Consider the following 23,910-nt stretch of genomic DNA (forward strand, 5'->3'; position numbering starts at 1 on the left):
GCTGGTTCAATTACACGAAAACGATGAGTGACGGTTGTCCGATATTCGTGGCAATGCTGGAACGATGGCTTAGCATATGAACTCTGCTTCACGCTTAAAAATGAATAAATGAATTTGGTTTGTATTCAAATTTCATTCCGATGTTATTCCGGTTGCGGAATCATCTGAGGAGCACAAATTGGAGGTATCAAAACGTGGCACATAGCGCGTTTTGGGAAATGTTGTATATTTCGATTGTTTATCTCGAGATAAATAAAATAAAATTCATTGGGATAGATATGTAGAAACATTTTCTTATCAGTTGATGCAAACATATTTGTGCTCTATTAAGAAGTTTTAAGATTTTCATTTTACCTTCCATATGATTCTGTTCGACGTAGTTCTACGTCAAAATAATTGAATGGCCGAAATTTTTCGTCATCGTTGTTGAGGATTTTTCGGAAATCTACTGTCGTCTACGAGTCGTCGATATGATGAGAGGTTCGAATAGACGAATCCGTAAAGTATGGATTCAGACATCCTATACGGGATATGTTGGATTCCATTCTGACAAAAAAAAAAACAAATAACCACTTACCGTCCATTTTGTTCTGCAGACTGTGGGGCGAGTCGGGCAGGGTGTCCGATATCGAGTCGCCGTCCGAATTGAGGCTGTACGAGTGTTCGGTCTTGATCGGCATGCCGGAACCGATGATCGCGTCCGTCATCAGTTTGTCGTTCAAGATCACCGGCGGGAGCTTCGAGTCGCGTTCCATCCAATCCTGCATGTCCACATAACTGGACATTTTCAGTGTGTCTTGCATGGTCTGTGGGCAGGGAGAGAGGGTGGGAAGAGAAGAGAAAACATCCGAATTAGCATGTGCGCGCGATTAGAAATGCAAGATAGCCTGCCGGTTTCGACAGGTTTATCTGTATTTATGGACGCTATGTGGGAAAGGTGACGAAAATAATCGAAATCGAAAATGGTTAACCGACGACATGGTCAAACGAATAAATCTTCAGATTAAAATAAGAATGTAGGCACGGGAGAGAATGGATAAAATCGATCCGAATTGAAAATAATATAGAAATGTTTCCAAAGGCAATTTTCCAGCGATGTTCGTGGGGGATTAATTCGATTCATCGTTTTGTGGAGTTCAAAATTTACATGGTTCTGCTTGTGGAAAGTCTTAGTACGTATGCACACACGGAGAACCGATTCCACAATGGAGATAACAACCAGAAAACATTTTCGATAATTACATACCGCCAAAAAGAGAACAATACAAGGTCTCACCATTGAAAAAAAGATTCCCATAGCGACTCCCGTCTTTCGACGAAACAATTCATGTACACACCCCGGAGAAAGCATGAGTAAACAACACACAGCGTGATGAGATCAATGTTCGAAAACCAGAATGCTGTCGTCTGGTTATGTTACTAGAGATGAAAGTACAACGGCTTGACCTGATTGTTGCTGTGCCTCCAAACGAGCTCAAATAGGTAAACAATATCGAGCCGCGACGCTCGACGGTTATGCAGTCTTTTAACAACCGTAATCATAAAAAACTAAATAATTACGATAATCGGTTCCACCCTTCCCATGGATCCTGCCCCGAATGCGTATGGTTCGCTTTGTTGTGGTGCTTTTTTCCGACCCCCGAAGGGAGTTCGAGGAAAAATGCACCCAATTTCTGAAAGTGCGTGCGGCGTTTCGTCCGTCGCTCGGCAATAAAAACGCAATAAGGTCGAAAGCGCGAGATGAACTCCACGGGGAGTAAGACGGGGAGGGGGGAGGAGACTGAACGCGATCCGAGCTGCGGCGAGGGAGAGAAAAAAGAGCGTACGCACACACACACTCCGCGAGATAAAAGCGTATAATTATAAGGCAAAGGGATATCAGGTTTTAAAAATGAAAGTTGTTCTACCTGTTTCGATTGGTCGCGCGAGGGCTTTTGAGGAATTTCTCAGCACCAACCAAGAAGAGACAATCAATCGATACAATGCAAATAAAGACAAACCCGACCGACCGGAGAGTGACCTAACATCACGTAATAAGGAAAGGACCCGTTTCTCGGGGTATTGGAATAATTTCTTCGTGCGGTAAACGAATTGATATCCTGTCCTTACCAGAGAGACATTGTCAAACAGCAGGAATGTGGAAACAGTTGCAGCCGAGCAACGGGAAATCAATAAGTCACATGAATTTTTCAGCTGAAATGCAAATTTGTGCTTCGGAGTAGAATTAATGAAGTTATCAACCTGTCACCAGGCGGTATAAACAAGTTCATCTGTTATGCAAAGTATGGGAGGCTCGGAAAACGATACATTGGAAATGCATTTCAACGAGTGAGTAAATAAGAAGCTAGATAAATATTAAGCACAAGTGGAAGGTTACTGCTTTCAAGAATGCACATTTCTGTGACATTTCTTCGAGACAATTCGCTCGCTATCTTTTCCAGATCAAACAGTAATCACTTCTCGCAGTGCGTTTCAAAGTAGATTCTTGACTCTTGGCTTTCGGAATAAGTCACGGCTACTATTACTTGCAGAAACAAGTCAGGTGTGTCAGGTGTGCAAATTTAAATCTGCTCGTTAAAAATTGGGATTTTATTTTTATTATTAATTCGTTTATTTTTACAGGCTCAGTTACTTAAGTTTAAAGGAGCCGAATTCTTAAATATAATTTTAAAACTATATATATAAACAATTTTCTTACATCTATGGTTAGTAAGGTGGAAAACCGATTACTCGCGGTGTACTCGAGATTAGAAGGGTGACATATTTTTAGGAGAAGGATGGGATATAAGGAAATTGTAACAATGTTGATGAACACTCAATTCTTAAATCTATTCGCATATCTATAGTGTATTTACATTTCACCTTATTCTACTATTTATAGCAAGGGGACGAATTACCCGCAAAGGAAGGGAAGAAGGGTATAAGGATATAGGGACAATCACACACGAAGATCGATAGCTTTAAGGGAAACATATATATGGGACATGTAGTCAAGGTCTAACCGAGCCAACACATCTCTTACCGGCACATTGGGCTGTATTCCTCGGGCCCGAAGGGAGTTTTCTAAATTAGATCTGGCGTCCAGATACACCTCGTACGACCAAACAACGTGCTCGATGTCGTGATAACCTTGGCCACAAACGCAGAGATTGCTGCTGGTAAGATTGAAACGGAAGAGTAGTGCATCTAACGAACAGTGATTGGACATGAGAAAGTGCGAATAAAGTCCCGACTCAATTCCAGACTTTTGAACCATAGTTTGAGGCTAACCTTAGGGATAATCGAGTGAAGCCACCGGCCCAATTCATCTTCATTCCACTTGCGTTGCCAGTTAGTGATGGTATTTTTGCGGACTAAAGAATAAAATTCATTGAAGGCGATTTGACGCTGATAAATATCGCCTTCAATTGCACCTACCTTTGCTAATGAGTCAGCCCTCTCATTACCCGGAATGGAGCAATGTGAAGGGACCCAGATAAAGGTAATGACATAACAGCGTCTGGATAAATCACTCAAAATTTCTCGTATTCTCTCAAGGAAGTACAGCGAGTGCTTTTCCGGCCTCACTGAACGGATAGCTTCGACAGAGCTAAGACTATCCGTTACAATGTAATAGTGTTCAACAGGTCGTGAGGCGACGCTGTCCAGCGCCCAGTGAATCGCTGCCAATTCAGCAATATACACTGAGCAAGGGAACTGAAGACTATGGGAGGTGCTGGAAATTTTGTTGAACACTCCAAATCCTGTGGACTCGTTTATAGTGGGATTTTATTTAAAAACAATGTATTGTGCGTCGCGAGTCTCAACCTTTTCCCGTTTTTTGTATCTGCATAATGTTTCCTCGTTCAAAGAACGCCGATTGAAGAAAGGTTTTGTAACGAACCGTATTAGTCAAAAATTTGATTCCGTTCTGCATACAGCACGCTGTCAGCCACGCGAGGAAGTTGCGGATATACTAGATTTTTTCACGTGAAAATTCGTAGAATTGTTTAAATCCTGAGATCTTGGACGGTTTTTTCATCATTAAAAAATGCCGTTAAATACGATGATTAATTCACAATAACAGATAAAGAGTACACAGTACTGTTTGTGAGACACTTATTACGAATCACAATGAGGATCGCTTGTGGAAAACAAGTAGAATTTTTCTTGGCGGAAGATATTTTAAAACAATAAAAAAAAAACTTGAAATATGTTTTGACTGAAAATATGTTCGAATTCTGTTAATAAATTGTGATAGGGGTTTGAAATTTGGTTCTATTTCTACTGAAAATTTCATGAACTTCACTTCCATTTGTAAAAACGTTTAAGCAAGCTTAAATCTGATTGAAATTCTGCCTGACATGGCTGACATTTAATCAAAAGTTAAGCTTTATGAGCTAGAAAAATTTATGTTGATTTTCATATTCTCCAAATTTGTGTGTGTGTGTTTCAATAAGTTCTATATGTGACATAACTTTGCTGAACAATGTTTAAGAACTTCTATTTATCATATTGAACCACTTATGATAGATAAAAGTACAAACATTACTCCCCATTTAAACGATCCTGTTTTCAACTATTTCGAGTGTTTAAAGATTTGACCAACATCTGATGGTATCATCAGTTTTCAAATTTATCAAGAAATAGCCGTGCTAAGTCATTGCAAGCTTACAATTGTATGTTATTTTGAGGCTTCGTGTTCAGAATGTTCATTGAGCTTTCTTCAAATATTCCTAACTTTTAAAATTTAATCGGTGCAAGAGCTTTTGAATATCATAGAAATTTAATGTAATAATTTCAGAAATATATCAATAAAAATTTTCAAAAAGACTTTAATGCTCATTCGTCATCATTTAGCGATTCGCTTGTGTTGGTACGAAGGGAACGTGTGTCACTTTTTTCCACTTTCGGTCTGTGACACCGACACGAGCCTAAGAATAACTTTTTTGGACAAGTGACTTTTTTCCTATTTTTGAATATTCTTAAATGAAATGTATAAGTTAATTTTAGACGCGTGAAGTATTCATTGAAAATTATGCATAAGACCATTACCGGACTATTTTTATTTGATTTTAGTCCTTTTTGTCACAAGATTGAACGGATTCATATATATTTGTCGTTAGATTCATACGTGCAAAAACAAAATACAAATGTGTGACTTTCGTATAGTATTCGCTAAATACAATGGTTACACATATACACACTTGTGAAAGAATTGCACTTGTGGAAATATTGTAAACTGTAAACTATAAACTAATCGGTGGCTTATGGTTATTTTTTACAGTTAAAGTTTCGGTGATGTTAAAATATATACGCTACATATAAAAAAATATAGCGCCCTCTATCTTTAACCGAGAAAACTATGAAAAATTGACTCAATCATTAATTACAAAAACGAAAATCAAAATTTTTGCCAAAAGTACTATTTATTTCAAAGAAAATTAACTCATAAGGTTCAGTTTGATATGTCGATCATCTGAATCGGTTCAGTAGTTCAGAAGTTATGAATTTTTGTAATGGAAAAAAGGTGAAAAAATGGTCTTTTCGAAACATCGGTTAACTTTGGGAAATCATATCCTCAAAACGGAAAAATAGCATCTCTGATATCGAGATATGTTATGTAAACAAACTTTCTCAGCTTCCAAAAAAAAAATATATAAAAAAATATAGCGCTTTCTAGTCCAAATCCATGAAAACAATAAAAAACGACTTCAATCGATGATTATGAAAACAAAATTCTTTTTTTTTTTTGATGTTTCAATATTTGTTAATAGAAGGCTAGCTCATTGGCTTCAGTTTGATATGTCGATCATCTAAAACGGTTCAGTGGTTCAAAAGATATGAATTTAAAAAAAAAAGTCATTCCGGGGGAAAAGTGGAAATAATTGATTTTTCGAACTGCCCTAAAATAGAAATGGTCACCCTGATGAAAAAATAAGAAATACGGTCTAATGTTTTGTGATACAGAACAAAATTACCACTTTTCACGAAAATCTGAGGACTATATCGGTTTGGCATGGAATGGCTGAGTTCTAAGTTTACCATGAACACAGAGACAAAGAATATTAGAAATATGCAAACTTGATATTCCACAACCTATATCATCTGGTGACTATCTAGAAGATCATTTTGCAATCTTCTCTTCGAAAAAAGATCCGAAAATCCGAAAAAACACGTTTTTTTTTTCATTCAATTATACACTTAATTCAATAAATGTTTAGATTAGTTCCGGTGAGCTTGAAAAGGGTAAATCGTTAAGCCTTGGGTTTGTAGGAGCAGTCCTAGAAGCAACGATCCTCGAGAACAATAATATACCATATCGAACAAATCTTAGAAAATTTCTGATTCGGTTTGTATGCAAATTGTTGAAATCCGTTCGCAGCAAAAATAGTTATTACCGTTAACTTTATTTCATAAAAACGTGACCTGTTTTATGATTTGGTACCCTTAATGTAAGACGTAGTCCTACGTCAAAATAATAGGTTATGCCCAAACAGGACCACATTGTTGACGTAGGACTATGAATTTATAACCGGAGTGATAAACATTATAGAAATGCAAGAAGGAAACTCTTCAGTACAAACATTTGGTTTCAATGATGAGGAACGATGAATGAATGCTTTAACTAAGAGAGGGCCGCGAACGTTTTGCGAAGCAATGAAACGCCAATTAGAGGAAATTTTCAAATCAATCTCCGAGTTAGCATGCACTGTGGATTGCTTGCTGTCTAGAGCGACACTATAACACTGAACTTATCGATTTATCGCACCCAAAAACAACGCTCCAAAGAACACTCAGAACAGAATACTCATCTCTCCTTCGTCTGCACTGCATTTGCATTTCGAGCGAACGATTAACGAACGGCTGATTTGCACAGCATGCTGTGCCTTGCAGCTATATTTGTTGCTATATACCGATATAGATGGTTCGGGTAAATGAGCACAAGAGTGCCAGAACAAAAGTATGGCAAAATAGAAGTGTTAATTATTTTCATAAATTTAAGGGGGGACCCTCGGTCGAAAAATAATGAATTTTATTGATTTTTTATTCAGATGTTCGGGTATTTTGCTCATTGTTTGAGGCATATTTGAAGATGTATTTTCCGTTTTTTGAGTGCACGAATAATGATTATTACTCTGTTGTCAGCTAGATGCGTAGATGCTATCTGAAAATCGGTACCTTGCTGCTGGTATCAGTTCTGAAGTAACATAGTGTCGCAGAACGAATTCCAATGAATATTTAGAAACTTTAGGACAATAGCTAAAGCGTTACAAAGGGGTTTTTGAAGATTCGAAAAATAGCCAAAATGGCGGCCATTTCTGCTAAAAATGAGTTATTTTTCATGAAAAGTCGAAAAATCGAAAAAAATAGATTTTTAAAAACGGGAATGGACCACTTTAGATCATTCATTTCTCCATGCTGATAAAAAAAAATTCAGCCGAATCGGTTGAGTAGATCCTGAGATATCGATACCACCGGTTGAGAAAACATGGTTTCGAGAAAACGTGTTCAAAAATTCGTACAGCAATACTATATCTCTTGAGGTGACTTCATACTTTTGGCTGTAACTTTCCAACGAAATCAAATATCGAAAAAGCCTTTTAGGACAACATTTCTGAGGGCGGTAGCTTCCCAAAAATGCAAAAAAACAAAAATTAGATTTTTGGATTTTCCAGACCGGGTCCCTTCTAAAACCTTCTACGATTCAGGGAACTGAATTTTAAATAAAGTTGGATGCATATGTCATACCACTAGCAAAATATAAAAACTAATAGCACATATAAAATAATATACTCGGAAATAATCCTGCCAGAGAGTGGTTGAAATTATAGCCACAGGTAGTGAAATTGCGAAGCTATTGTTAACTTTTTCCAAAACAATCTAAAAAAAAGATCTGTGGATGAGGGCCGATGGTTAGGCAAAGAGGTACATTGTCTGCCGCTTCTCTTGTGAATTATTTAAGAAAAGTTACGTAAGAAATGGAATCTACACTCGATTCTACATGAGAAACTATATATGACGTTTAATCCTATGACCTACAGTTCTCGAGATATAACCATTTTAATATAATCAAAATAATGTTCGTTAAAATTCTATACAATTTCGAAAACTTAGTCGTAAAGTCCCTTTCAAAAATTCAGTCGTAATTTATATTGATCACATGACAATAAAAATTGTGATTTTGTGTAGTTTCCATCATAAAGGGTGTGTCACATCAAATTGCATCACGGAAAAAACGCTGTAGAAATTTAATTTTTAGGAATTATATCTTCAGCTTTCGCTTATAATCAGATAAGAGTGTATAGATCACGTTGGCCATGCTTCACTGTCAGTTTTTCGTAAATTTGGAAAATGTCATCGAACGAAAAAGAGCGTCGTGAATTAATCCTGCGCACTCATTTCGAGAATCCGGAGTTGTCACATCGGGACATTGGTAAGATGCTGAGAATCGTCCAATCCACGGTCAGCAGAGTACTAAAACGATACTTCGAGAACCTAACCATCGACCGGAAGGTGAAGAACGGCAAAAATGGATGATCCGTCAGTGAAAAAGATCACAAGCGCGTAGTTGAGCAGTTTAGACGTGATCCGAGAAGTTCGGTCCGGGATGTCGCCAATAAGCTGAATTTGTCAAGTTCATTCGTCCAGCGGACCAAGCAGCGGGAGGGCCTGGGTACATACAAGGTTCAGAAGGCTCCTAACCGCGACGAAAGGCAAAACATGGTGGGGAAGACGCGAGCCCGGAAGCTGTACACCGAAATGCTGACGAAGCCGCATTGCCTGGTAATGGACGACGAAACCTACGTCAAAGCGGACTTTCGTCAACTGCCGGGCCTGTTGTTCTTCTCCGCAGAGGACAAATGCAGCGTTCCGGAGGAGATTCGCAAGCAGAAACTATCCAAGTTTGCCAAAAAGTACATGGTGTGGCAAGCGATCTGCTCTTGCGGAAAGCGGAGCGCCCCCTTCGTGATGACCGGCACGGTAAACGGGCAGGTTTACCTTAAGGAGTGCCTACACAAGCGCTTACTACCACTATTGAAGCAGCACGAGGGCCCGACCATCTTCTGGCCGGATCTCGCTTCGTGCCACTATTCAAAGGACGTGTTGGAGTGGTACGAAGCCAACGGGGTCACCTTCGTGCCAAAGGAAATGAACCCGCCCAACGCGCCGGAGCTTCGCCCAATAGAGAAATATTGGGCGATTATGAAGCAGGCCCTCCGGAAGAACCCAAAAGTTGTCAAATCGGAGGCGGACTTCAAAAGAAAATGGATTTCTGTTCAAAAAAACTACAACCTGACGTTGTACAGAACCTTATGGACGGGGTAAAGAGGAAGGTGCGAGCATACGGGCTTGGGCTCGAAGTATGAATAAAAAGAAAATGCCAAAAGTTGTTTAATAGTTTTTATTTTACTGTCTAAAATTTTCAAAAGGATCGGTCTACTGGGCGAATTTCTACAGCGTTTTTTCCGTGATGCAATTTGATGTGACACACCCTTTATGTACCATATTTCAATAAAATCGAAGAGGGTCGCGTGAAAATTTGCTGTTTTTAGGCTGATTTGGCACTGTATTGTTTGGATCAACAAAGCATAACCAAGAAAAAGCTAAATAATAATAGAGAACAAATATCTCAAATTAATTACGGATTCACAGTGAAAAAATGTGATCCCACAACTAATAACGCGCCGGGACCCACAATGGGCTATCAATCTTTTACGATTCTCATCAAATGTGCCGAGTAATTCCCAGTAATTAACTTTCACGGCTGCAATGAAGCTCGAATCAAACTCATTTGGAATCATCACACGATAAAATGCAAGTGTCCAACCGTTTCATTTGCTGCCTTTATTTTATCGTCGATCAGCCGATCAAAAGTGCGTGCAAGCGTCGCTTTAGTTTTCCAAGATTTCATCAGCAATGCAAGTACAGTTATAATTTGAAAGTATCACCTCGCCCCGTGCGGAATATGTAAATCAACCCTCGTGTATGAATATGGGACCCGTTCTCCTCCACACCACTGATGCTGCCACTGTTGCTATTGCTTGTGACCACCGCCTTGTGGAGGAATTTCTGTGCACACGATCGTATGAGGTAACCTCAATCCGCAGCTGCTGTTGCTGCTGCTGCTGCAACAGCTGAGTCATTCATAAAAGGAGACACCCCTACCCCGCTGCTTGTTTTCCATCCTGTGTATAGGCGGACGACGGTATTTCTGCACACAAGGTTTCCGCACCAAACCCTAACGATCGAGGCGCCACAGCTCGTGTTAATGAAATCGAAACCTAGATTCTCCCCCCCGGTGCAGAACCGCAATGTTGAAACGATCGTTCCTTGCGACAGCTCGGATAGATTCCCATACTCTCTGGAAAAGGTCGTAAAATGAAACTCTGCGGCCGATTTTGGGCCCTTGGCGTTGGAATGACGACGATCGCTGCGCCCCGGGAACAGGAGACCATAAATTGTCTTTTGTCTAATTTTTATGGCTTTCTAATTGAGCAAGCATAGATAAATAGCTTAATCATGGGCCTCGCACAGAGTCGAGAGACTTTGGCTGGTTTTTTTATGATTGGTAATTTCAATTGAAATGCCTAGTATTTGTCGTTTTCTTCGTCGTCGTTCACAGGTGGATTTTTTACGACCCATTGACGAGAGCTGGAAACAAATTAAGCCGTAAGTGTCAAGGCTATGATTTTTTCCTGGGAAATAAAACGGTCGTTAAACCAAAATAATTATTAAAAATTACCAACGCATGCGGATTGCTCGGACAAATCTGAGGGGTGATCATTTGCATGAGACAAGCACGCTAATTCACAGCCACCCGCAAACCCCGCCGTCATGTTGATGACGTTTCTGGTGCCCACTGCAATGTTAATTAGTTGGTGACGATGAAGGCAGCAATACAAATGCGTCCTTTTTTGCTGACGGCTGCTTGAAACATGACCTCCGGTGAACGTTTTGTTTGCAAACTGTGCACTTTTTTCAGGTTTGTTTTAAACAAAAATGTTTGGATGCAGAAAAATGTTCAATCAATCGATTGTGCGAACACCTGAAGTTACGCAGCCAACTCCGTGCGTCATTCGAGATAAAAAGAAAAAAAAACATTTACAAAATATGCCCCGGAGAGATTGCGTGAGATCGATTGCGTTCCGTTCAACGGTGAATGCATGTTTAGAGTGATGATGTCATATAGCCGCCTATTTTTTCACCGTCTGATTGAAAGAAACTCGATATACTTAGTGGCAGTGGCCTGAAAATGAGCGGTTGCCGTCTATCGATTCGTTTCATCTCTTCTGAGGGTACAAAGCTGAAGGTACACTCTCTGCTGCAAGGAGCAACGCGTGTTGACGGCTATAATTGACATCCGGGGGGCAGCGGGAGTTGGGGCTTGATCGCTTACCAACCAACTGCTGAAAAAATAATGCCTCATGATCAATTGTGTCTATTATGCTATGCGCCAACGGCAAAGACCCTCCTGCTTTGTAATGATCGCACATATATGTACCGAAAGTCGATCGAGTATTTGGAGGTTTAGAAAGGGAGTCCTTTGTCGGTGACAGAACAATTTTCCCGCTCTAGTCCACAGCGACAGCATGAATAAATAATGACGGGTATTGGTTGTGAAGACCTTCGAGCACTCGTTTGCTAGAAGAAGCTTGTTTTTGCTGAAATAACTTTCGTAAACAGAGCTTTATTTTGTTGACAGATCTCTCATTCGAACATTTAAACAAACTTAAAATCATCTCAGCAAACATTGAATCGTGTAACTTGGCATATTCTAAGTCACTTATAAAGTGAGATCGAAACACGTGTAAGAAAAGCAGTTGTCAAAAATTAACTAAACATTCAAAATAGCATAAGTGAGAGACATGAGTACCTACATAATGCAAAAAAAGTCTAAAATCGAATATACGTAACCCGCGTAAATTCGAAAGTCGCGGTACTTTTTGAACAGACCTCGAATTTCACTCCCCCTTCTATAAACGTAAATATTCTCACATATACAAATGGCAATTCGTGAGTTTATAATTACATATGACGTAAAAATGTTTCGCCATCTGAATTTTTATACATCCAAGACACATTTGGATGATATATAATGTATATAACTGGCAAGTTCACGCAAAAATGGTTTATATACATACACTCGACAAAAAAAAATTAGAGGAACAGAATGCGAAGTCACAAATTTTAAGTGATTTTTGGCATACTGTAACTCCGTGAAAAATGAACGCATATCGATGGGATGTACATCATTTTCAGGCTACAACTTTTAGGTATTAGAATATTTTTCGTACATATTCTTATCTTGGTGTGTGTAGGTGTAGTGGGTTACAATATCGGGAAGAAATGAAAAATCAATTTTTCTTTGTTTTTTCAAGAATATTCTGGACTAACACAATTTTTTGCCAATCAACTCAACAGTAAATCCATATAACCTAATCAATCAGTTTTTTTTGGTTCCAAGAAGTTCCTGTAGGACCTTCCCACACCGAGATATTTCGGGTTAAATGAAAAATTACCGCTTCGTCTTTGATGATGAATAATTGAATAAACAACCATCGCACCGCAAATCGAAAGGCAGTTTTGGAAACTCCAATAAATTCTGCACAAGGATATTTTGTTATAAACTCATGAAAACGAATGTTACGAATCGTTTGTTCTGAGAGTCGCGCAGGATTTTGTACTTCTGATACAATTGCTCCTCTAATTTACTCCAAACTTTGAAAAATCGGCTAGAAAAAACGGTTGAACGTATCAATATGAAACGTTCCCAGATGTTTAGGGAATACACTAGGCTAAAAATTTGCCTGGAAACATTAAAACTTACTGCGATATTTGAAGAACTACAGTCGGTTTTGCAAAGCACTATGAAAATCCTGTTTTGACCCTTTTTTTAAATCAATGTAAAAAATTTAATTTTTTTTTTTTTCGTCAAAGTAACAAAATATCCTTGTGCAGAATTTATTGGAGTTTTCAAAACTGCCTTTAGATTTGCGGTGCGATGCTTGTTTATTCAATTATTCATCATCAAAGACGAAGCGATAATTTTTCATTCAAACTGAAATATCTCGGTGTGGGAAGGTCCTACAGGAACGTTCTTGGAACCAAAAAAATCTGATTGATTAGGGTATATGGATTTGCTGTTGAGTTGGTTGGCAAAAAATTGTGTTAGTCCAGAATATTCTTGAAAAAACAAAGAAAAATTGATCTTCATTTCTTCCCGATATTATTGCATACTACACCTACACAAACCAAGATAAAAATATGTATGAAAAATATTCTAATATCGAAAGTTGTAGCTTCAAAATGATGTGCATACCATCGATATACGTTGATTTTTCACGAAGATACAGCATGTCAAAAATCACTTAAAATTTCCGACTTCGCACTTTGTTCCTCTAATTTTTTGTCGAGTGTATATTCCATGTTTTGTACGCATATAATGCCGTACACAGCACTAAACGATGCTTTTTACACTGATATGCGATTTGACCCGAAAATGCTATAAAAAATGAATAGAATGTGTGTATATAATACTGCACCTAATCCATCAATTATATAATATTAGAAAAGCGTGTTTTAGCATTTTATACGATTTCGGATACACATGATGCATCCATTGATCCTTTGATCGATATTTTATACGATTGTTATTTGATATGAATTTATATGCGACCTAGCATGTGCAAAAGTTATACGATTAAATGTTTGTCGAGAGAGTTCGTTTCGTGATTGAAAATTTCCCAACAAACATTAAATTGTATAAAGTTCCATAATTTGAGACGATATACATACATCCAAGCCACTTTTGAGTAATATATGATAGGTGCAACCGACATATACATGCAAAAGTGGAGGCGATATACGAATATGACATATTATATTTGTTTATAAAGACGTATATAACGATATATGATGCTTGTCACACTGATATGCGATTTGACCTGACAATGCTATATAATTTGCTATATGGGAATCTATGTATTTGCTTATAATGTTCAACATTTTTTTCCAAATACATCATTATGGTAAAAATATATGTTTAGGAGTTACGCTGGTCTTTCAATTTGAAGACATGTAAATTTGAAAAGACAATAAATTATAAATGTTTTTTTTCAAATATCTCGAAAATGGCTGTATTTAGAAGGATATTGATAAAGAACTTTTCTATTTTAAATCACATCAGTGTTCATAAATTGTGGCTACAAATAATTGTTTTTTTTTATCCCTTTTGTTTATTTTAGGCTCATTAGCATTTTAGCTGTAACAGAGCCGAATTTTAATCGTGTACATGTCACATATTTATCATATCTATAATTAGCACATTACACAGTTGCCATTTTTCGGCGTTAGAATATTCCCTTCTATACCATTGCAAATGGTACATATTTACACAGTAGCCATTTAGGCGAAAGAGTTTTCTATCTGTTCTTCCATTATCCACAGTTAAGACTGGACAGCGGAGACAGTCGTTGATCCATTGTTGAGTTATTTATAGAACAGCAGCCCGATATTTCTGCAGAGCAGAGCAGTTGTATGGATGAATCGATCTTATTTCGACCGTGGATCGATCTCCATCGCTGATGATTGTTGCGTGGACGTAGTTATTCTGTAACAATACAAAGATGGTCAATGGGGGCCCTGAGTTTTGAACTCACGATCGATCGCTTACTAAGCGAACGCCCAACCAATGTGGCTACGGAGACCCCCTACCAAATAATTGTTAACAAACAAAAATTCGATATTTCGAAAATTCATAAAAATTTAATGTTCCACAAAGTCGAACTAATTTTTTAAATTTTCTACATGACTTCTGTTTTATATGAAAAAATATAAAAAATTAAAAATACATATTTTATTAGATATTGCAATGAAAGTTTATTTTGTAAATAAAAAAAAGAGTTCTAATTTTTTTTTCTCAATGTATGTTTTTTTTAAATATAAATACTCTATAACTCTTTCTAAGACACTATTCCGGTACGACTCATAGTTTTTGAGATATAAATTATCAAAGATTTCTCTTACTACGATCGATTCACCCTTTCCAATAGTTACACTTTAGTCATAAAATCCCCAATTGCTGTGGAAAACTCATATTTCCTCCAACCCAACCGAAATACAAACTTTCATTCGAATCAAAAATACTCATGTTTTGTCATTTGTTAATTTCATTTGGGATTGCTCTATCCAGAAAAGTGTTTCTGTTTCGATCCTTCTGTTGCATGCAGCTTTATAAATTTATTGAAATTATAAATATATTATAAATTACTAGCGTACCCGGCGAACGTTGTACTGCCATATCAATTATTTCTGATGAATATGCTGGTTGTTAAGAAAAAAATAACTAATGTGTTTGAATGTTTGCGCGATCTATAAAATCGAACGAATGTGATCGATGAAATAGAACGAATGAAATAATTTGAACAAAAGTGTGTTTGTATTGTCATTCGATTAATAAACGGTAAACGTTCGTAACTCCTGTGTTCGAAATACCGAAGAATGGAGCGTCGAGACGATGGCTGCCGACAAAAATAAAAAAAAGCACAAATAATTTCTTTTCTTAATTCAATGTATTTTTAACATAACTGACATGTTTCATCTCTATTTTTTGTCGTAAAGTAGAAAAAAGGATATAATCAAAATCAATATTAATTTCGTTCAATTGATGTCTCGTTGGTAAAAAAGACGCGCTCGTCGTTTTCAAGATGGACGGCTAAATTTATAGCTGCTGGGTCCCGTTCATAAATTGGGAAACCAAAAATACGTCTGACAACTTGAACTACACCGCATGGACCATGAATCATGTTTGTGGGAACAATATCGAACAGTCACCCATATTCCGGAATCAGATTGATTTGAAATTCGATCGGATCACACGATTCAATCGAAAACGACTGTTGCATTCTGAAATCCGTTCGACTTAAATTTAATCGTGCTGTAAAATGTGAGAATTCCGCCTCGACGCAAAAAAACGGCAATATAATTCATCCGTATTTGTGAACCAATTTACTTTCTATCAGATTAACAGATCCGAAAACAATTTCAATTTGCTAAGAATTGCTTAGAATATGAAACTTAATAGAAACTTAATTATGTATGTGTAAACCTCCTTGCGTTTCCACCGAAACCTTATCCATAATATAAAATCATTATAAGAGAAAATTTTCATTCAAAATTTTTCCCCATTGGCAGAGAATGTGTTACTCTGTTACTCAGGGCGTATTTTGTCGACTAACCAAATCAAAAATGTGTGTATGAGATTACTCTCACTTTTGTCATTCCGCCGAATACATCCAGCAACGTGGGACCAAACACACTGAATTCTTTTTTCACGCGACCAGAAAAACATTGTTGTATCTTAAAGTTTCCCACAAACAAGTTAGAATTAATTCACCTCTAGTATAATTAATGATCTTCGCAAACAGATCGTTAAAAAACCCGATCACTTTATTTTGCAAAAAAAAAAATCCTGCGTATGTGTGGCATTTTTCCTCGCTGTTTTTTTTCTTCTCTTCAAACTGTTTCCAACAAAACACAGCAAAATAAAGAAAGTGCGCGAAAGTGTCAAAAGTTGATCCACACGTTCGGATCCAGAACCTGTTCCTTTGGGTAGCCGCCGAATATCTTTGGGTACTGTGAGGAACACACAACCTGGACCAGGTTCATGTTTTCGACGTTTTCCTCCCACCGCACTCACCGCCGACAGTCCACTCCACACATCAATCTCGAAACTTGTTCTGGGTAGAGATGTGCCATCCGCTCATGAGCTGTTCCGAAGAATCGACTCTTTGAAGTGAGTTGACGCGGAACAGCTCGCAAAAAAAATCAAACAGCTCTTCAGCTCACTTTGATGATGATGAAGGAGAGAAAAGAGCTGTAGAATTGAAGAGAGTGTGTGAGCTGTAAGATTCAAATGAACTGACCGTCTCTCGCTCTTCGTGTTAAGACATCAGTTTAGTTTCATTTGTCCCTCGTCTTTTCAACTGTTATATTCGCGTTGACGGCATTGAGCTTTGTTTACCAGTTTAGGGGGCGCCAAAAATAATAATTGGCTCTCAGGCAGAATGAACACGTTTTTAAAATTCAAATTATTAATGAAAATTAACTTCTGTGTATCAAATGAGTATTCTATTTCAATGAAAAACACTTTGTTTGCAGGCGGTGCAAAAATCTCATAAGATTTTTTTTTTTGAAGAAAACTTTCTATTGTAATGTAAAGCCTCAGTAAAAATGTCGGAAATGTTGTACTCGCCGAGTCTGTTGTAAATAATAGTCTGGAATACGTGTTTCAAGTAATTAATAATATGGTGTGAAAAATTTCATTTGAATTTTAACATTTTCAAACTGGCTTCGTGGCTATCGAGTTTGGGACCCAAATTGAAAGTCGGCTCTGACAACTGAGCTGAAGAGCTGTTCATAAAGAACAGCTCATTTAGATGAGCTGATATGATCAGAGCTGTTCATCATGATGAGCTGATTTGCACACCTCTAGTTCTGGGCTTGTTTTGGATCGAGTCATCATTCCCGATGAGATGATGGCAAGACTGATTGGAGGGGAGGGGGAAAGAGCAAAGATTCGTACATTTGAACAAGATTCCGTTATGTTTCATTTGGTGTGGTCCCTCGGACATGAACTTTCGGACCGTGGCCTTCCGCTCGCTTTCATCGCCATCGACAAGTTATCCCGCGTCAAGTCCCAATCGAGCGGGCAAGATGTGAAAGATTAATGAAACTACGAGTTTGGGACGCCTTCCCGACGGCTCTTACATTCGCCGAGAGATATTCGCGTGCGTGATTGTACGGTAAGTGTCAATAAAATCACTGGCCAAACCCAAACGCGCCACCGCGCGAGCGCGAAGAATAACGAAGCATTCTTATTCAGGCCAGAGAACGTTATTACTGCCGGGAGAAGTCATTGAACCGGCCACCGAGCCGCTCCGCCACTGCGCGAGTCTCGGGTTCCTAAGCCTTGCGCGCGGACGCCTGAGCACGCGGCCCGATCCCCGAGAACGGCTAGAAATTTGAATATAAATATTTTGTTGGCCACTGTTTCTGTGTGTGGAGCGATACTTTCGATGTGCGGAATTTACTTTTATTTGAATTGATGACCGAAGAAATACCGTTGGGCCGAAACATGGATTGGAGATGACGGAATGCGCCCGTGAAGAAATGCGGTTCTGGAGGGAGCTTTATTGGATTTTTTGTTTTGAACAGGTGGAATGGTCAGTGCGAGTGCGAGGAATGGTGTCAATAACGTCAGCTTAACCTTCGAAGGATGATTGAAAGTATCACAACAAAGAGTTTGTTTTGATTTATTGAACCACCCATAGGTGTTTGAAATGTTTTTGCGTACTAAAGGGCGAACACGAAATTATTGCGACACCGAAAATGTCATGCCAATTTTCTTATAATGTTTAGAATCAAACCAAAATTTTAGGGTAGTTTTATACATATATTTACTTCAAAAATCAAAAGAAAAGTTAATCGATGGAGCCTTGAGTGTAAAATTGAACGCATTTTCGCTTGATGCCCTCCATCAAAGTCTTTACAGTGTCATCCGGTACCAGTTTATCAGTTTTTTTTTCCATTTTCTTAACATGTCCTTCTCGTCTTTGACTGTCTTCTTGCTCTTCCGAAGTTCCCGCTTCATCATTACCCAGTACTGCTCCACCGGGCGCAGCTCCGGACAGTTAGGCGGGTACATGTCCTTTGGAACAAAATGGACAGAATTGGTCTCATACCACTCCAGGACACTTTTAGAATAGTGACATGATGCCAAATCTGGCCAAAATAGCGGAGCTTCGTCGTGCTGCTGCAAGAACGGCAAAAGGCGCTTCTCGAGGCACTCAGATTTGTAGATCTCGCCATTTACTGTGCCCTTTGTCACGAAAGGCTCCCTCCTCAGTCCGCAAGAGCAGATGGCCTGTCAAACGAGATATTTGGAGGCGAACTTCGACATTTTCTTCTTCTTAAATTTGTCGTCCACATCGAATTTGCTCTTGCCGGTGAAAAACTCCAACCCCGGAATTTGCTTAAAATCGGCTTTTATATACGTTTCGTCGTCCATCACACAGCAGCCATATTTTGTCAGCACCTTCTCGTAGAGCTTCCGTGCCCGAGTTTTAGCCGTCGATTGTTGTCGCTCATCGCGATTTGGGAAGTTCTGTACCTTGTATGTATGTAGTCCAGCTCTATTCTTTGCATTCTGAACGTAGCTCTGCGACATGCCGATCTTTTTAGCCAAATCACGGCTTGAGACGTTGGGATTTGCTTTAATCATCCGCTTCACCTTTCCCTCCGTCTTTTTGTTCTCCGGTCCCGGTTTTCTTCCAGCTCCTTTGCCGTGGTCCAACGTCAACCGCTCCTGGAACCACTTCAACACTCTGGAGACGGTTGAATGGTGAATGTTCAACATTTTTTCCCAACTGCCGGTGCGACAGGTCAGGAAATTCCAGATGTTTGGAAAGAATTTGTTCTCTCGACTCGCGTTGGTTCACCTCCATTTTCGTTGAAACACGAAAAACACGACTTCGAGTTTGACAGCATGTAGATAACACACATCAATGAGAAAGTGTGCAAAATCTGATTGATTTTTACCCAATGATAAAAAAGTTATCCCCTGTTGAATGTGTCGCAATAATTTCGAGTTCGCCCTTTACACAGGAATCCCCTTTTACTATTCTCTGATGCGTTTTGTATTCTTCGAATGCTTCATGGTACAAATCATTCGGCAAAATCGATGGAAAACTGAGTGATTTTATAGTATATGTTATGCAATGTTAGATAAAAATTTATCTACAATATGTAACAATTTCGGTTGTACGATATGGTTTGAATAAATTAGACTATGATGCTGGATAATTGCACTAAATGAAATTATTGCTCCGATGGGTGGTTTGGAACATTCATGTGTAACGAAATGATTGCTGAATGAAAAGCGTGCCATATTGCCAGTTTTTTAAAAACATTTTTTTCAAATTTTGATTCCAAGAACATCATTTTGTGGCTCGACAATTACGCAGGACAGGTATTGCTATCCTACTTATCAATTCTTCAGCAATCGAAATCCATCGAATTACTCTGAAATATTTGGAGGCGGAACACACTTATTTGTCAACTGATTTGTTCCGCGCGTCAGTAGAACGACTAATGAAGCATTTTCCTCGTGGAGAGGATCAGAGCTTTCAAGACTTTGATGACTGTGTTTGAAAGTCTAGGGCACAATTGATGGAATGGAAATGGAACTAAGATTTCTTCGAATGTTCAGTTCGATTCTAAAATAAGATTTCAATAACCTTCAAAAAAGGTCAAAGATGCATAATATAAAACAGGGCATCTTCTCAATAATCTCTTTCGAAACGAATTATCCCTATAAATAAATCGAGGTTTAAAACATTTGAATTGTTTGCGAAGAATCAGCTGAAGGAAGTTTCAAGACCTTGGCATGGCATTTGAAAATCACGGAAAGATTTGCCAGAGGAGATACGTAGCTACTGGATCAATCTATCGGAAAGTAAAGAAGCCGTAAAGGCTTTTAGAATTATTATATAACAATTTTGTCATTGAAAATTATATAACTAATTATATGGAAAAAATGGAGTGATGTCTCTCTGTCTGTCTGATTCTTATAGACTCGGAAACTACTGAACCGATCGACATGAAAATTGGTATGTAGGGGTTTTTGGGGCCGGGGAAGGTTTTCGTGATATTTTGAGACCCCTCCCCACTCTCTAAGGGGGGGCTGCCATACAAATGAAACACAAATTTCTGCATTACTCAGAAATTAACCAAGCAAGCGAAACCAAAGTTGGCATGTGAAAGTTTTAGGGTGCAATAAATGTTTCTATGATGGTTAGACAGTCCTTCCCCCACTCAAAGGGGGGGCTGCCATACAAATGAAACACAAATTTCTGCATTACTCGAGAATTAATCAAGCAAATGAAACCAAATTTGGCATGTGGAGGTTTTAGGATGCAATAAATGTTTCTATGGTGTTAAGATACTCCTTCCCCCTCTCTTAGAGGGGGCTGCCGTACAAATGAAACACAAATTTTTGCATTACCCGAGAATTAATCAAGCAAATTAAACCAAATTAGGCATATGGAAACTTTAGGGTGCAATGAATGTTTCTATGGTGGTTAGATACCCCTCCCCCCTCTCTTAGGGGTGGCTGCCATACAAATAAAATACAAATTTCTGCATTACTCGAGAATTAATCAAATAAATGGGCGGGACGAAGTTTGCCCGGTTAGCTAGTATATATATATAAACAGCCATTCCATGCCAAACCGATATAGTGGTTATCAGATTTTCGTTCAAAAGTGGTAGTTTTTTTTCTTTATCGCAAATTATGAGACCCGTATTTTTTATTTTTTTTTTGTTAGGGTGACCATTTCCATTTTAGGGTGGTCCAAAAAACATTTTTTCACATTATTGTCAAAAATGACTTTTTTCAAAAATACATAACATTCGAACTACTAGACCTATTCAGATGATGGACATATCAAAGAAAAGACCAAAACACCTGGTCTTTTTTCGAAAAATACTATACCTGCAGAAAATTTGAATTCTGCTATCGTTATTATTGATTGTATTTGTTTTTTGTAGTTTTCATGGTTTCGGGACCAAAGGCGCTATATTTTTTTATATTTTTTTTTTGGAAAGCTGAGAATTTTTCACATAGCATATCTCGAAACCAGGGATGCGTTTTTTCGTTTTTGAGTTATTATTTTTTTTTAAATAGCCGATGGTCCGAAAAATCATTTTTTCCCATTTTTTCCACTACAAAAAATCATAACTTTTGATCTACTGGACCAATTCAGATGATCGACATATCAAATTAAAGCCAACGAGCTAGTCTTGTTTAAAAAGATATTGCACACTGAATGAAAATAGATTTGGTTTTCGTAATCATTGCTTATATTTGTTTTTTATAGCTTACATCGTTTCGGGACCAAGGGCGCCTTATTTTTAATATTTTTTTCCTGAAAGCTGAGGTTTTTCACATAATATATCCGAATACCAGAGAGGTGTTATTTTTTCGTTTTTAACTTATGATTTTTCAAAGTTAAAATGTTTCCCTGGTTTTGATATATGCTGTGTGAAAAATCCTCAGCTTTCTAGAAAAAAATATAAACAAACTATAGCGCCTTTGGTTCCGAGACTACGAAAACAATAAAAAACGAATACAATCAATAATAACGATAGCAGAATTCAAATTTTCTACAGGTATAGTATTTTTCGAAAAAAGACCAGGTTTTTTGGTCTTTACTTTGATATGTCCATCATCTGAATAGGTCTAGTAGTTCAAAAGCTATGAATTTTTGAAAAAAGTCATTTTTGGCAAAAAAATGCGAATTATTATATTTTCATATGTATTTTATTCGTAAACAAAACTATGCTACGAATAAGATAAATTTGAGTAGCGATTAGATGAAAACATGAGTAATAACCCTGTCTATCTTTGAGATAAGTACAGATAGCAGGTCGAATCAGGGTTGTAGGGTCTGTATTTTAGGCCACAAAAAATCTTTTTATCTTAGTATTTTTTCAGAAAATCTGGAATAAATCCAACTTTCAAACATAATCTTATGTTTGATATCATTGATTAGCATAACCTGCTGTTGAAAGTATCCAAAATTTATCAGTCTCAGTTGAACCTCTCTAGGTTAGAGATGGGCAAAACGGTTCATTTCAGTAAGCGGCTCAGAGCCGTGCGCTCAATGAAAAGAGCCGGCTCATTTGAGCGGCTCGACGGCTCTTTTCAAGAACTGGTTTATTCGGATATGTAAAGAATGGAAGACGTAAAAAATAAGGTGTAAAACAATAATCAGTGCAGAGAAAAGTAAAAATATTACTTTACTGAAGGTTTTCTCTGATATATTCCCATCACAATGATCTTTTTTATTTTTTTATTTATAAAGATTATCTTTTCAATGTTATCTGATGAAAGTCTACTACATCTTTAAATGCAAACTTGTCTTGCTTTCGGAAAAACTCGCTCACATGGTACTGAAGTCGCCGAAATACATAATATTTCTAGAAACAAAAAAAAAGATAAAGCCGCGGAGATATAGATTTCCTTTCATTCCACCAAAACAAAGGGTCGCGTAGTCTCAGCTAATGTGGTTCCGCTAAATGTTTAGCGGAACCACATTAGCTGAGACATAGTTATACTTTCATAGTTATACTTTCTGTTATCTCCAAAACCTTGCTGCTTGAAGCGAGGATCTAGCAGTATTTGTTAGGCTACTAATTCGTCTGACTCAAGATTTGTAGATTGCTTTACCAGCTCCGAAATCAATTCATATAGAACTTTTTTATAATCACTAGAACTGATTTCACTTGATCCATATAATGTTGATCATGTCGAATTATCAGTCGAGAGAATATAGCAGTTTTCGATAACGACACAGTTTTCTCCCCGTTTTATATCCCAAACGTTTTTAAAATATTTCTAATGGAATGTTTTCATGATTAACTATATTATATTAGTCAAATCATTTCATTCGATACCCATCTTCTTCTTCTTCTTATATGGCACTAACGTTCCTAGAGGAACTCCGCCGTCTCAACGTAGTATTACTTGCATCATTTTCATTAGTACTTAGTTGAGATTTCTATGCCAAATAACACGCCATGAATGCATTCTGAGTGGCAAGCTCTAGAATACGCGTGACCACAGTGCAAGTTACCATCTTGGATTTCCATTTTACATAAATAACTGTGTCCTACTAGTCAAGTCCTTTCACTAGATACCGAAATTGAGGGGGTTTTGAAAAGAATACATATTTCGCCATTTTGGGGTGGCGGCTATTTTGGATTTACATTTTACATAAATAACTGTGATCTACTAGTCAAGCCCTTTCATTTGATACCCATTATGATGGGGTTTTGACGAAATTAGTTGTCTGCCATTTTGTAACG

The 23,910-nt window shown here is 37.9% G+C and overlaps 1 protein-coding gene across 1 annotated transcript in view; it reads right to left on the minus strand.

The window, feature by feature from the left end:
* Positions 1-23,910, minus strand: part of LOC129771190 (cyclic AMP response element-binding protein A) — a 303,674-nt gene that overhangs the window by 70,411 nt on the left and 209,353 nt on the right. The window contains exon 2 of the mRNA XM_055774601.1: positions 578-806. Within this exon, the coding sequence (XP_055630576.1) occupies positions 578-806 (229 nt within the window). The remainder of the gene's footprint in view (positions 1-577; positions 807-23,910) is intronic.

Source organism: Toxorhynchites rutilus, chromosome 2, assembly GCF_029784135.1.
Source record: "Toxorhynchites rutilus septentrionalis strain SRP chromosome 2, ASM2978413v1, whole genome shotgun sequence".
Taxonomy (NCBI): Eukaryota; Metazoa; Arthropoda; class Insecta; order Diptera; family Culicidae; genus Toxorhynchites; species Toxorhynchites rutilus.